Raw genomic sequence first — 13,077 nt, 5'->3', positions numbered from 1 at the left:
AGTAAAAGCTTGTCTCATATATAAGCGATGATGACATTATTATAGCAGATTCCGAAATTTTTAACTGATACTACTTGATTTATTTATATAAATTACAACTGTTTAGTACTAGCTGTGGATATGTGAGCTTAATTACCTGGCTTTATATAACGTCCAAAAGACAAATTTAACAAATTAATTTTTTTAGCCAAGTGGTTAATTTATGAAAGATCATGCGCATATGCAAGTCAGTTTGATATAAGTTTTTTCTTTTTCTTTTGAAAACAGTCAGTTGGATAAATATGTAGTTTTAAAATTGATAACTCTGCGAGAGTAATGATAAACAAATAATTTGAGCCATTGTAAATTAGACTCTTTACATGCTTAAGGAGGATATGTTTACGTCATTAAACAAGTACAGAGTAAACTAAAAAAAAGGAATTAAGCAGAGAGTTTGTTGATTAATCTGCATTGTGAAAAGAAAACAGTAAAGCGACAGATGAGATCTTTTTGTAAGAAAAATTCTCTGGAAAATAATATAGTAATTCAATAAATATTATAATTCGAAGGATAGAATCCGAATATCTTGGACTAACTTAGAATTTATACCTGATTTGTCATTTTAAGCAATAACGTATTATACTTTGTCTTACACTTTAGTTTACGCAAAGTTTTAAATGCAAATTGAGTTATATAGTCGAAGCTAAAGGTTCGATGTTTTTTTATTTTTTTTTTGCTTTAATAAAGTTAAGGTTCGGTGTTGGTGATATAATATAGAACGAAATGCAAGGGTGTATTGGGTTGTAACACATATGAGATGAGATCAATGAAAATATTTAAAAACCAGATGCGATTATGGCGTAATTGTGGAATCATTAACTCAGATCGAAATAAATATAAGAAAATATACTTATCACGAAGTAAAGATTGGCTACCAATGGTCAAACCCACAGCTAGACCACTGTGTTCTTTATTTAAAGAAAGAGGAAAGTAATAGAGACTAGGGGAGAGTATAAATTTTGTGTAGCCTCCATTTCTTGAAACCGACGATTCGCTTTCTTCGATAACCATTTGACTATTTGGTCTATTTATTCACTTTTCCTTAAAGCTCTTTTATCTCCAACCATCCTGAAATTCATAAGAAATAAAAACGAAACGTGTGTTATCCATATATGAAATATACCACAAGGATGCTTGCTTTTCTGAGTTTCTCTAAATTTGCGATTGCAAAGAAAAAAAAAAAAACTAATAGGAATTGATTTGCTTATGTTAAAGTAAGACATGGTTTAAGATGTTCCATCGTGGAAACCTCCTATGTCCCTAACCAAAGAGCTGAGATCATGTCACAACAACAACATTGTACAAAAGTCCAAGTTCTTCACCATATATGTACGTATCTATATATTAATAAAGAATCACACTTTTGAAAAAGTTGATGTGTCACCGCTAGAGAACTCTGTGCACTTTTTAGCAAAATACTATTAAATTTTTTACTTAACTACATTAACATGCCATTATAAAAAAAAATAATCATTAGAGATTTGTGCACCTTTTAGCAAAATACTATTAAATTTTCTACTTAATTACATTAACATTTCATTATACTTAAAAAGAAAATTATTAAATAATCATTAGATACGTCATTATTTCTCACACAAATTTAAATATCACATATTAAAACTAATTAAATAATTACATACTATTTTAAGGTAATATTTCACTAAAATTTACTCACAAATATACAAGTCAAAGTTATATTAATTTCTTAAAATCAATATAAGTAAAATATTCTAAAAGGCTATAAAACATATCAATTAATATAAAGTTAATAAAAATAAAGAACATATAACTTATTAACGTAATCATATAAAAACAAAATGTTATTTTTTATGTTAGTATTATTACCATAATAATTTAAATAACAAGCTTTCAATAGTTATTATAATTGATTATTAAAAAAATATATTACCTCTGAATTATTTCCAACTCATTAAAAGAAACTTAATTCCCAATAAATATAGATTTATATATATTCATAAATAAATATAAAAATGACAAAAATTAGGGGATATCATGATGTGTGCTTATTTATATATATATATATATATATATATATATATATATATTTAAGTATGTAAACTAATTAATCTCAACATTAAGTGTGACTATTCATAAAAAATGGAAATACTGATAACCGAATAGGAATATACGTTCTAATTGTATATTCATCTATGTACTATTAAAAAGGAATGAGACAATAATCCTTATCATTATAAATAAACTTGCTACCCAAAAAAAATCATAATATATTTAAAATGAGTGATTATTAGATTATATAAAATTGTTATAGTTACTCGATAAACCATAAATATAAATTTGATTTTTAAAACACACAAAATATATATTGCCATAAATTGTAACATTTTATAAATATTTTTCATTTCAACCAAACATTAATTAAATTAAAATAAAACTCCAAGATTGGTTGCCCAACCGGAGGGAAAGAGTTTACAAAAGAAATTTTGGAAAGTAAAGATCTTGAAGAACGGGCTAGACAATCTGTCCGTACGTTGAGCTCTCTAGAGATCCTGGTCAGGGAGAAAGAGGGGAAGCATGATCTGAGCGCAAAAAACTCCTCCAACATATTCGAAAAAGCTGGCCAATCGTCCGACATCTCCACCATCGCCACCAGTTCTGCACAATCTGTCTCGAAACTCTGACAGACAACTCTCGCCGCCAATAGTGACTCCATAGCCCAAATCAAGGCTTGTAGCTCTGCATGTAAGGATGTGGAACCGCGCCTCTGACTCTGTGCTCCCAGAAGCAACGTCGAATCTTCATCACTACAACACCACCACCCCAGACCCTGCAGAGGATCTGAACCCTTCCATGAACCATCAATCTGACAACGAGGAAACACCCCCCTGTCCTCCAACAGAGGCGTAGTATGTAAATAGCTATCTGAGTAAGATTTGGCTTCTTCCCACAATAGTTTATCATTATTCGCCTGAAGTAAAATCTCCATCGGCTCTGCCTCTAACCCTTGAAAAACTTTTTTATTCCTGTCTTTCCATAGTGACCATAGTATCCAGGAGAGGCGGAGAGCTACATCAGGATCCCCCGACTGAGAAGCTGCCCGCCAGAAAATAAAATCTAAATTTGCATAGATTGAAGCATATGGAAAACCATCTGGAACTACCAAAACCGGCGACAATCCCCAAACATCGCGCGAACGAGGGCAGTCAAAAAGAGCATGATTAATAGTCTCTGGTTCAGACTCACACCGTTTGCATAGAGTATCACACCGGACACCCCTATACGCAAGCCGTTCTAACACTGGGAGAGTGCCCGAGGCAATCTGCCAGAAAAAATGCTGGACCTTTGGGGTAACATCAAGTTTCCACGATTGGGCCCTAAGGGCCATACAGGTCGGCCCGTATTTGACATCCGTCAATAATTCTCTGGCTAGCCGATATCCTGATTTAACCGTATACTTCCCTGACTTGGTAAAGTGCCATACTAATCGATCCGGTTGCTACACTTTACTGACCGCCATACTCTGAATAATCTGTATATCCCCCGGATCCAGAAACTCCTCCAGAGTAGGTAAGTGACAATCCTTCGTAACAGGAGTAATTAAGTAATTCACCATCAAACTCGGTAACCAGAGTCTTCCCCGACCATTTGCTCGGCGTGGTCGAATATCCGGTATCCATGGGTCTCGCCAAACCGAAATAGAACAACCCGAGCCTACCGCCCACCGCGCTCCATGTTCAACCAATTCCTTAGTTGAAAAAATACTCCTCCAAGCGAAGGAGGGGTTATATGTTTTTTTGGCCATAAGAGGGTGTTTATTTCTAAAATATCAGCCCTTCAACACCCGAGCCATTAAGGACGTCGAATGTTTAATACTGTTTCGCTAGCATAGCATCATTAAATTGTTCCAGGGCTCTGAAACCTAGACCCCCTTCGCACTTATCCTTACATAATTTATCCCAGGCCACCCAATGTAGACCACGAGTCCTATCATTGGATTTCCACCAAAAAGTGGAAATAGCACTCGTTAATTTAGAAGTCAACTCTTGCGGCAATTTATAGCAAGACATCACATGATTAGGAAGTGCCAGCGCCACTGATTTAATCATAATCTCCTTACCACCTTTCGATAAGAGCTTTGCATTCCAACCATTGACTCGGTCATCCAACCGATCCTTGACATATCCAAAAACCTTCGTTTTTGAACCTTGGAGGCTTTCAGGAATGCCCAAATACAAGCCCATACCTCCCTCTTTATAAATACCAATAACCGACTTCAACTGATCCCTTATTTTAGAAGGAACCTTCTTGCCAAACATTATAGAAGATTTCTCTAAATTAACCTCTTGCCCTAAGGCTTTGCCATAATTTCTGATAATTTTCATGACCGTCTGACATTCATCCGCCTCTACTTTACAGAAAAACAAGCTGCATCAGCAAATAACAAATGCGAAATGGTAGGACTATATTTTATAAATATTTTCTTTACCACGTTCATATATTTCACAGGTGAAATATATTCTTACATTAACTAGATATTCACCCGCGGTACACCGCGAGACTAACGTTTTTTTTAACAATGCATTAAATACATTATTTATTATTTTATCTATATATGTAAATAATGTGTTTTATATATTTTAAATGTACTATAGTTTTAAAGTATAATATATTGTATTGTGTATATCTATTATTTGTCCGCGAGTTACAAATTTAAAATATCATCATTATTATTCATCTATAATTTACTTTAGTAAACTATTATACTGTTTTTGTCATTTTGTATTTTTATTTATCACGGATTTAAAATATATTTGTAATCCTATTTTTTTATAATTAGATGAGTATACTATAGTTATAAAAATGTTATAAACTATTCTACCGTTTTACGGGTTGACAAACATAATTTATGTGGTTTCATCTATACATGCATATTTAAACATTTTGTATTTATAGTTGTGCAATTCGATTAAAATGGTGTAGTGTTTTGTAATTGGATATTTAATTTATTTTTACTTTGTTACTTATTAGTATGTATCAAATCTATTTATAATAATCTATTAGCTATTACAAACACTTCTTTGAAGAAGGTAGTAAAATTTAAAATTTTTGGTTAGTTGGGGTCTTTTGGCAAATATGTTAACTTTTTGTCGTTTTACATCCTATTATTAAAATATTATTGTTTTTGTTTGTCCCTAGTCCCACCGAGTAAGGTGTTGACTGGTTCTCCTGCTACTTCCCGTAAACGCTGCGTTTGCGGGTGGTAGCGGTTGCTAGCGATTGGAACCAATCACACAAATCGCTCCCAATCGCTCTCAATCGCTCTTAATCACTCCCAACCGCTTCAAACCACTGAATTCCAAAAGTTGCTTCCCGCAAGCGTTTGCGGTTGCGAGTGATTGAGGTTGCGAGTGATTGCGGTTTCGAGCGTATATATATTTTTTTGTCATCACATGTTAAATAGTTTTTTAAAGATTTTTTTTAGAAAGATTTGTTCAGTAATCTGTAATAAACAATTTTACAAATTATATGCACATCTATTATAGTTATAAATTAAAATAAATTTAGATAATTTTATGAATATTTGATTAGAAAGATATGCTATTTAAAAAAAAAACCTACGCTCTTTGAATAAAAACATTATTTAAATAGTCATTTTCTAAGTTATAAAATTACAAAAAGTTGAAACATCTTAGCTACTAATTATCAGGATATATAGGGGAGGAGATGTTTACACTTTACAGTATGTTGTTAGGTTTTAACTAAAAAATTAAAAACTAATATTTTCTAAAAATTTAAGAAATATTTGTGTAAACAATTAATATATTTTTTTACAAATTAATAATTATTCTATAGAATATCTTCTAAAATATAATTGACCCACAAATAGAAAACCTAATCAAAGATAACTTAAAATGCCAAATCTTGGTTGTTGTAATTTAACTTTTTAAATTATGATCTTAACGAATTTAGAAACAACAACTTAATTAAATTAGGATCCGAGTTTTATGGAAAATTATATTTAATATTAGATTTGTAACAGTAATTAATATATTTAATATCAGTTCCGATTTTAGAAAATCGATTAGTCATTTTAATATTTTAGTTTAAATTTTATAAATTAAATTTAAATATCAATGGCAGTCTTGTAAATAGGTGGCAAGTTCAGGATTTATTTGCTAAATGTATTTGAAAAATATATATATAGATATGTTGATTTTGGAATTTTATTAATTTTTTCATAATAGTTGTTTTTGGTAATAATCTAATATTTATAGAAAATATTAACAAACCAACTAACTCAAAAGATTTAAATAGCCTGATCAATAATATTAAATCAATTAATTAAATTATCTTCAAAAATTTTAGTTTAGAATCTGATTGTTACTAACATATAATAAAATTAAATAATTAAACTACTGAGTAATTTAGTATATTTTGTTATGGTTACATAAAAAATATGCAAAATTGTTATGATTACAATATAAAACATCAGAAGATATGAATTTGATTTTTAAACAACACAAAAAACAACACAAAAACATGTTGCAATAAATAGTAATATTTTATCAATATTTTCTGTACTATAATAGTTCTTACAAATTCAAAAATTTCACAAGTGAATCATATCTTTTACACGAAAAAACCAAGTTTTGAATAAAAAATAAAAAATTTTAGTTATATATTATGTTTAACTTAAATAATATTAGTTTTAGGATAATAATTTTACTTATAATAATTTTCTTTAAATCGATATATTATGTTTGACACAAATATTATTTCTTTAAATCGGGTTGTTCTTGTATAATAAGAATACATATTGTTTTAAGATTCTGAATTGTTTATTCTGATTTTCTCGGGTTTTTTCCTACTTTTATAATTTAACTCCCTCTCTCTCTAGATTTTTACATTCTACTATTTCCTCATTGTTTTCTTCAGATTTTAAAATTGAAAATCTCTCAAATTTTTGTACGATAGTGTAAGCTGTTTTTTTTTTTTTTTCTGTTTGTATTTGCCGTGACGTTGTTTGGAAAAGGAAAGTTTCACAAGACTAAAAAAGACTACTTTTAATTGCCTAACCTCACATTCAGTAGAACTTTATATTGGGCCGGGCTGTAGCAGTACCAGACTAAAAATACGTGGATAATTGGCTGACTCGTAGTTTGTGGCGGTGGTCACGATGATATGTTTAGATTGTTTGTCTCTGTCTCGCTCCGTTCCTCCGTCCGTAAACTTTTCATCATTCATCCGTGCAAAGTCGGTCTTGACAAAGTATTGTTGCTGAAGAAGGAAACAGCTCATCTGGGTAACGGGTGGAGGTGTACGTTTTCTTTCCAGGAATCAATCAGAGTAACTTTGAACACTTCGAGTTTGTGCAATGATTTTGGTACGCTAATATGTTGCAAACTTGCAATGATTGATTTTTCAAGTTTGGGTCCTGCTTTTGAAAGTTTAAGATTCAGACTTTTCTTCTAAAATTCCAACTTCTGATGCAAAACAACTCAGTACTGTCACTGAGAATCCAGCAAACATAAGCAATGATGGACCACTGGTCTTCAAATAGTACAAGGAGTAAATAAGCTTACAAACATATGATTGCTACATTTAAATCTATAGTGAAGATATCAAACCAAACATCAAATGTCATACAATCATTGTCTTTATACATATGATCTCTTTCTCTTGGCAAATCTTTTCGATATCCGGTTCAACACGACCGTTGAGCAAGCATAACAAACCCTAGTACCCAAACCCCAAGAAAACAAACCCTCTCAACACACTCAAAAAATTAAGTAGTAAGAAAGAAACCGTACGTACGTTCTTAGACCGCTGTAGTAGATTTCCTGACAGTGTAACGGTAAGCAGCGACTTTCTTCTTGCGAGACAGAGTGTTATCAACAGAGAGAATGAGTTTCCCAGCTTCTACTGTTGTGAAAGAGTTGCATACAGCTTCATCTGAAGCTTTCATCTTCTTCGGTTTCTCCACCACAATCGCGTAACTCTCTTCTGCGTTTGGAACAAACTCTGCACTGTACTCTAAATCCCATCCTCCTACTACAATATCCCATGTTATGGTTGCTCCACCCTGTAATGATATATAATAATCCACACACACACATTTCAGAATTCATCTCGCTCACTTGGCCATTTGTAAAATGCTAGTTTGTATAATTACCTCGATGCCTTCGATCTGAATGTTAACTTTCTCACCGCCCTTGATGGAGAATTCAGAGGCAGGTTTTGGCGGTCCGTTTTGCGAATCAGTAGGACGGCTAAGGCCACCGTATTGCACTGGAATATCTTCTGGCCTTATGAACCTATAATAGCAACAATGGTATGCATATATTTAAACAAAAAGATTATAATAGCCAAAAAAGGAAATGGTTAGAATTTTTAAGTAATTTACTTGTAGAGTGTTTCGGCTGCGTTTCCTTCTTTGGACATCACAAACTTGCTCTTTGTTCTGTGAGTCAGGAAAGGGCTGAACATTGAGTAGATTACACTGAAGTACCAAGGCACGTTGATGAATATCTGAAATTTTTTAAAAATATATCCATCAAAAACTTGAAAGAGTTTGAATAGTATATTGAGCCTTAATGTGTACCCTATGTTGTACCTTGTGAATAGATATTAAACTATTTGATTGGTCTTAAATGTCAATATGAGCGATATGTTGCTTAGATATTATGCAATGTTTATGTAGTACTCGAGAATAGAGACTGACTAGAATAACATCAATGTACGTACGGCCACACAAAGAATGCTTCAATTACACTGTAGCAGTAGACGACAAAGCTAGGGGAGGTAGTATTACAAAAAGTAAGACAAAAAGAGAATCCAAAATAGACTAGACAGAGAATAATGACACACAGAAACATCTAAAACCATTCATACTTCTTCTATCCAAATTTTTCAAAATTTAAACCGGAACTTGTAAAAACACACACAAATTAGACCAACAATTTCCAAAGATTTAGAGCAAAAATGTAAAGAAATTAAAGATTTAGATTCCCAAAATAAGCATTTAACACATTTCAGATTTCTTGAAATGAGATTCGCTTCTGTTTAAATGTAACAACAAGCAACCTAACACGCAAATCAGAGCAAAAGCACATGAAGGGGAAAAAAACAGTAACAATTCCGAGGGTTTTTCAGACAACACAAGTACAGTACCATAAATTCAGACAGAACCTCATTAAAGAAAGAAAAAAACTTAAAGAAATTTAGAGAAAAGGTTGAGAAATTGTCACCTTGGTAGCAACCATCTCAGGGTAATTATCTTGAAAAAGAGAGAGAATCTGATTAGAGGCAACTCTAAGCTCTCTTTTAGGCATATCCTTAAGATCTGTAACTTGAATAATGGAATTAACACCACCAGGTTTGAAATGAAGCATCTTAACACCTCTCTCCAAAACCTGAACTCTCCATCTAAGAAACTTGTTAAGCTTCTCTTCATCACCAAACACTCTCTCGTACATATCTTTCTCTTTAAACACACCGTAAGCATTGTAACAAACTGGGTGTCCTTCTTTGTCGTAGCCTCTCATGTAAGCAACTTTACCTTCCAAATCTTTGAAACCCAGATCTTCCTCTGTCAGTTTCTCTGTTTTGAACTCTTCTCTCCACTCCAAACACTTTTCAAGCATCCTCAACGAGTCTGCTACTTTGAAATCTCTTGCTCTGAGGAATTTGAGGAGGATAACGTCAGCTTTGTCGTCTCCACCTAGGAGTGGTACTCCCCACATAGAAGAGGCTTTGGAAGATGAAGATGAAGCTGAGAGCTTTTCTTTGAGTTCTTGAAGTGATTTTTGCTCGGCTGGTTTGAGTTCTGTCACGAAGTAAGTGTCTTCTTTGAAGTGGTTTGAACGGAGAGTGATGAGTGAGGTTATGAAGCTTTTCTTTGGTTCTGCGTTTTGGGTTTTTTGGTGATCAAATGGGCTTGGAGACAATGAAGCATCCATTGTTTCTTTCTTTAGTTTCTTTTTTTTTTTTGGTGTTCTTGATTTTTTGTTTTTCTTGGGTTGGCAAGAAAGAGAGATATTGAAGAAACAGAGGAGAGACAACGAGGATCGATGTAATAATAAGGAGCAGAGGGGAAGAGTGAGAGTGACGGGAGAGAGAGAAATAGGCGTGACTCTGATTTCTGAATTTTTGAACAGATAACGCGGCTTTTTACAATATAATTTACTTAAAAAAAATTCTGATAAAGCAATCTACTATTTTCCAATTCCAACGATAAAGTAATGTTTAACCAAAAAAAAAAAATAGTAACCATAGAAAACAATACTATAAAGTAATGTTTTAAGATCAATGGAAATGTTTTAATTTGAAATTGTTTATGTGAATATGAATTTGATTATACAAGCTAGCAATAAGATTGGGAAGATCTTTTTTAGGAGTGGAGGAGCGTGATAGTCACGTGCGTTAGGGGGAGGAGCGTGAGTTCTCTGAGCAGAGAGGGAGGGTAACGTGTGGAAGAGGTGATAATAATGAGAAGAATGGGATTGGGGCGTGTTTGTGTTTGTGGTCATCTCATCTTAAGTCTACACCTAATGGGTCCCCAAAACCTTTTTCGTGTTTTTTATTTCTCACTCTCTCATTCACGTTCAAACTACAATATCGCCTCTTACGTTCAAAACACACCCTTGTCTGAAAAAAATACTAGAGGTCTTATTGATGTATGAAGGCTTGCTACACGTACGCAGGGCATTGAGTTTTATTGTATCTCTTTGTTCATGGTCATTTCAAAATGCGTTGGAAACTTGGATCTCTTTGGTTATCTTATCTACATGCTTACTTATTTATTTAGCTAATGTAAGGTAGAAAAGAGAGTGAAGCATTTATAGAGATTCACCTTCATAATTTTGCCAATGTGAACCCATTGATGGTGGCTTGATGATTCTTGAGTGGAAGCAAGGAGTAAACTAATAAATGCTTTACTCTCGTTTCTTAAAACTAGTTTTATGATTCAAATCGTTTTCACAACTTGTATTTCTCATTTAACCCGGCCCCATGTTTCGACCAAACCACTCTTTTCACTGCCGTTCTAAACCGGTTTCTCAATAACCATAAAATGTTGAGACTATATCTAATATGATTGTAGTTTAATAGTATAAAAGGAGACCAACACACCACCAAGGCCTCAAAATTGTAGTTTACTCAAGAGGGTTATGGCCAAAGTAATTCCAAATACAAAAGACTCGCGGCCACAGGCATAGTTTTGGTAATCGCATATTTAGGACCTAAATATTAGTACTATTATTAGTTCGTTATTGTTTTTGTTTAGTTCCCTCCTCTAGATTCTAAAAAGCGAAAGGAGTTTTAGGCTCAGCACTTTGTTTCAAGTTTCAACGTAATAAGAGGGAGTGATTATGAGAATATCTGGGGATCCGATCAATTAGCAAATAAATTAATAGAGATTACTTAGCCAAAAAACAATCATCGTTCCACCCATGCGGTTCAACTTTATATACTTTCCAGTTCATTCCCATAACCTACAAATTAAACATTTAATTAATTAATAACGTTCACGAAACTGTATCTAATCGAATAATTATTACCAACATGTGTAAATGCAACTAGCGTTTGGACCATCATATATTGTAACTGAATTTTGCAATAACACGATCATCTGAATAGTCAAAATTATAGTATTTCCTTACCTTGATTTGCTGTCAACTCATCATCATTCCTAACCTTTGTTAATGAGTATTTTTTTGTTCCTTTCACATAGTATTATTTATGATCATATGTTAAAAAAAGAAAAATACAAAACCATGCCAGGCCACTTTCGCTTTCCTAGCTTTTCTAGAAAACTGAATATGAACACTACAAAAAATCTCAGACATATTCCTTTTTTCATAAAAATAAATTGGAAGTTACAAACAAACATATAATATCATCGAAATAATTTCAATAAAACTTATGAATTTTAATAGTTTTTTTTTTCTACTTTCCACATGTTCTTTGTATAAATACTTTTGATTTTCCAATCCTTTTCCTAGTTTTTAATTTATTTATATTATATTAAATTTATTTCAAAAAGTTTCAATCTTTATTCTTTTTTTTATATATCTATTTTTGTCAATCTCTACATGAAAGAAAAAAAAAATCAGTATTTTTAATTCTCTATATATTTGAAAAACAAGAAATTATCAAAATGTTTTGGCGTTTCTTGATAACATGGTGGACCTCAGTGTGCTAATTCCCGTGGACATGCTTTGCTTTAACAAATGTTTGAAAATTGAAACCTTTGGCTTTGGAGTTTACTTTTGACTTGGTGGTGCTTACAGAGGAACACTAATCGATTACGTACACTTTAATCATACGGGATTTTGCCTTAAAGACAGCCTCTGTCCCTGTTTCGACAACTTTGCTATTTTCTTTTTTTCTATTATCAATTTGGTTTTCTTCCAACGACTTTCTTTTTTATTTTAAAAATCCATTTATCCTAATTCCTAGTCCACGAAAATGAAATTAAAAGAAGAAAAAAAGCAACAATTTTCTCATGTGCAACCAAGCCCGGCCCATGGGTTTGTGAAGCCCTCACCCCACGCCAAGAAAATGTTTTTTTTTTTGTGAATCTTCTTTCAGTGTGTCAACCAAAGTTGCTACTTAAAACATTGTGGCTTGATAATTGGCTATTGCATTATATGTATAGTGGTCTTAACCCTAAGCTTCTTTTATTTGTGTTGAGGACCGCCTAAGCATCTTAACTTTGTTTGTCCTTGTCCATCCCTCTTTTTTAACTGTAACATCCGCGAACCAATTTTTAAAGTTTTGGTGTGGGTGTCGATCGACACCTTTGGTGTATCGATCGACACCATGTTTTCCGGTTTGGCCGGTTCGATTTTTAAATTGCTGTTTGGTTCGGGTTGGTTCAATTAAATCCCTAAATCGTTTATAAGTGACTAAACGACGAAACAAGGGTTTTGGAAAGGAGTTTGTGTCGCCGCTTGTGTTTTTGAGAGAAAAAAAGGAGAAAAGTGTGTTCTTGAGATTCCGAAGAGAGATTTGGTGAGATTGCTGGCTATTCTTGGGTTTTCTGTTGCTGGGAACGAA

The 13,077-nt window shown here is 32.8% G+C and overlaps 1 protein-coding gene across 1 annotated transcript; it reads right to left on the bottom strand.

The window, feature by feature from the left end:
* LOC104711712 (patellin-6) lies at positions 7,577 to 10,159 on the bottom strand. Its single transcript, XM_010428441.2, has 4 exons — positions 9,267 to 10,159; positions 8,423 to 8,547; positions 8,192 to 8,333; positions 7,577 to 8,101 (listed from the first exon to the last, which is right to left on the bottom strand). The coding sequence occupies exons 1-4, from the start codon at positions 9,975 to 9,977 to the stop codon at positions 7,838 to 7,840; spliced, it is 1,242 nt and encodes a 413-aa protein (XP_010426743.1). The 5' UTR covers positions 9,978 to 10,159; the 3' UTR covers positions 7,577 to 7,837.

This window comes from Camelina sativa, chromosome 9, assembly GCF_000633955.1.
Source record: "Camelina sativa cultivar DH55 chromosome 9, Cs, whole genome shotgun sequence".
Classification (NCBI taxonomy): domain Eukaryota; kingdom Viridiplantae; phylum Streptophyta; class Magnoliopsida; order Brassicales; family Brassicaceae; genus Camelina; species Camelina sativa.
This window is presented reverse-complemented; position numbering and strand designations above follow the sequence as displayed.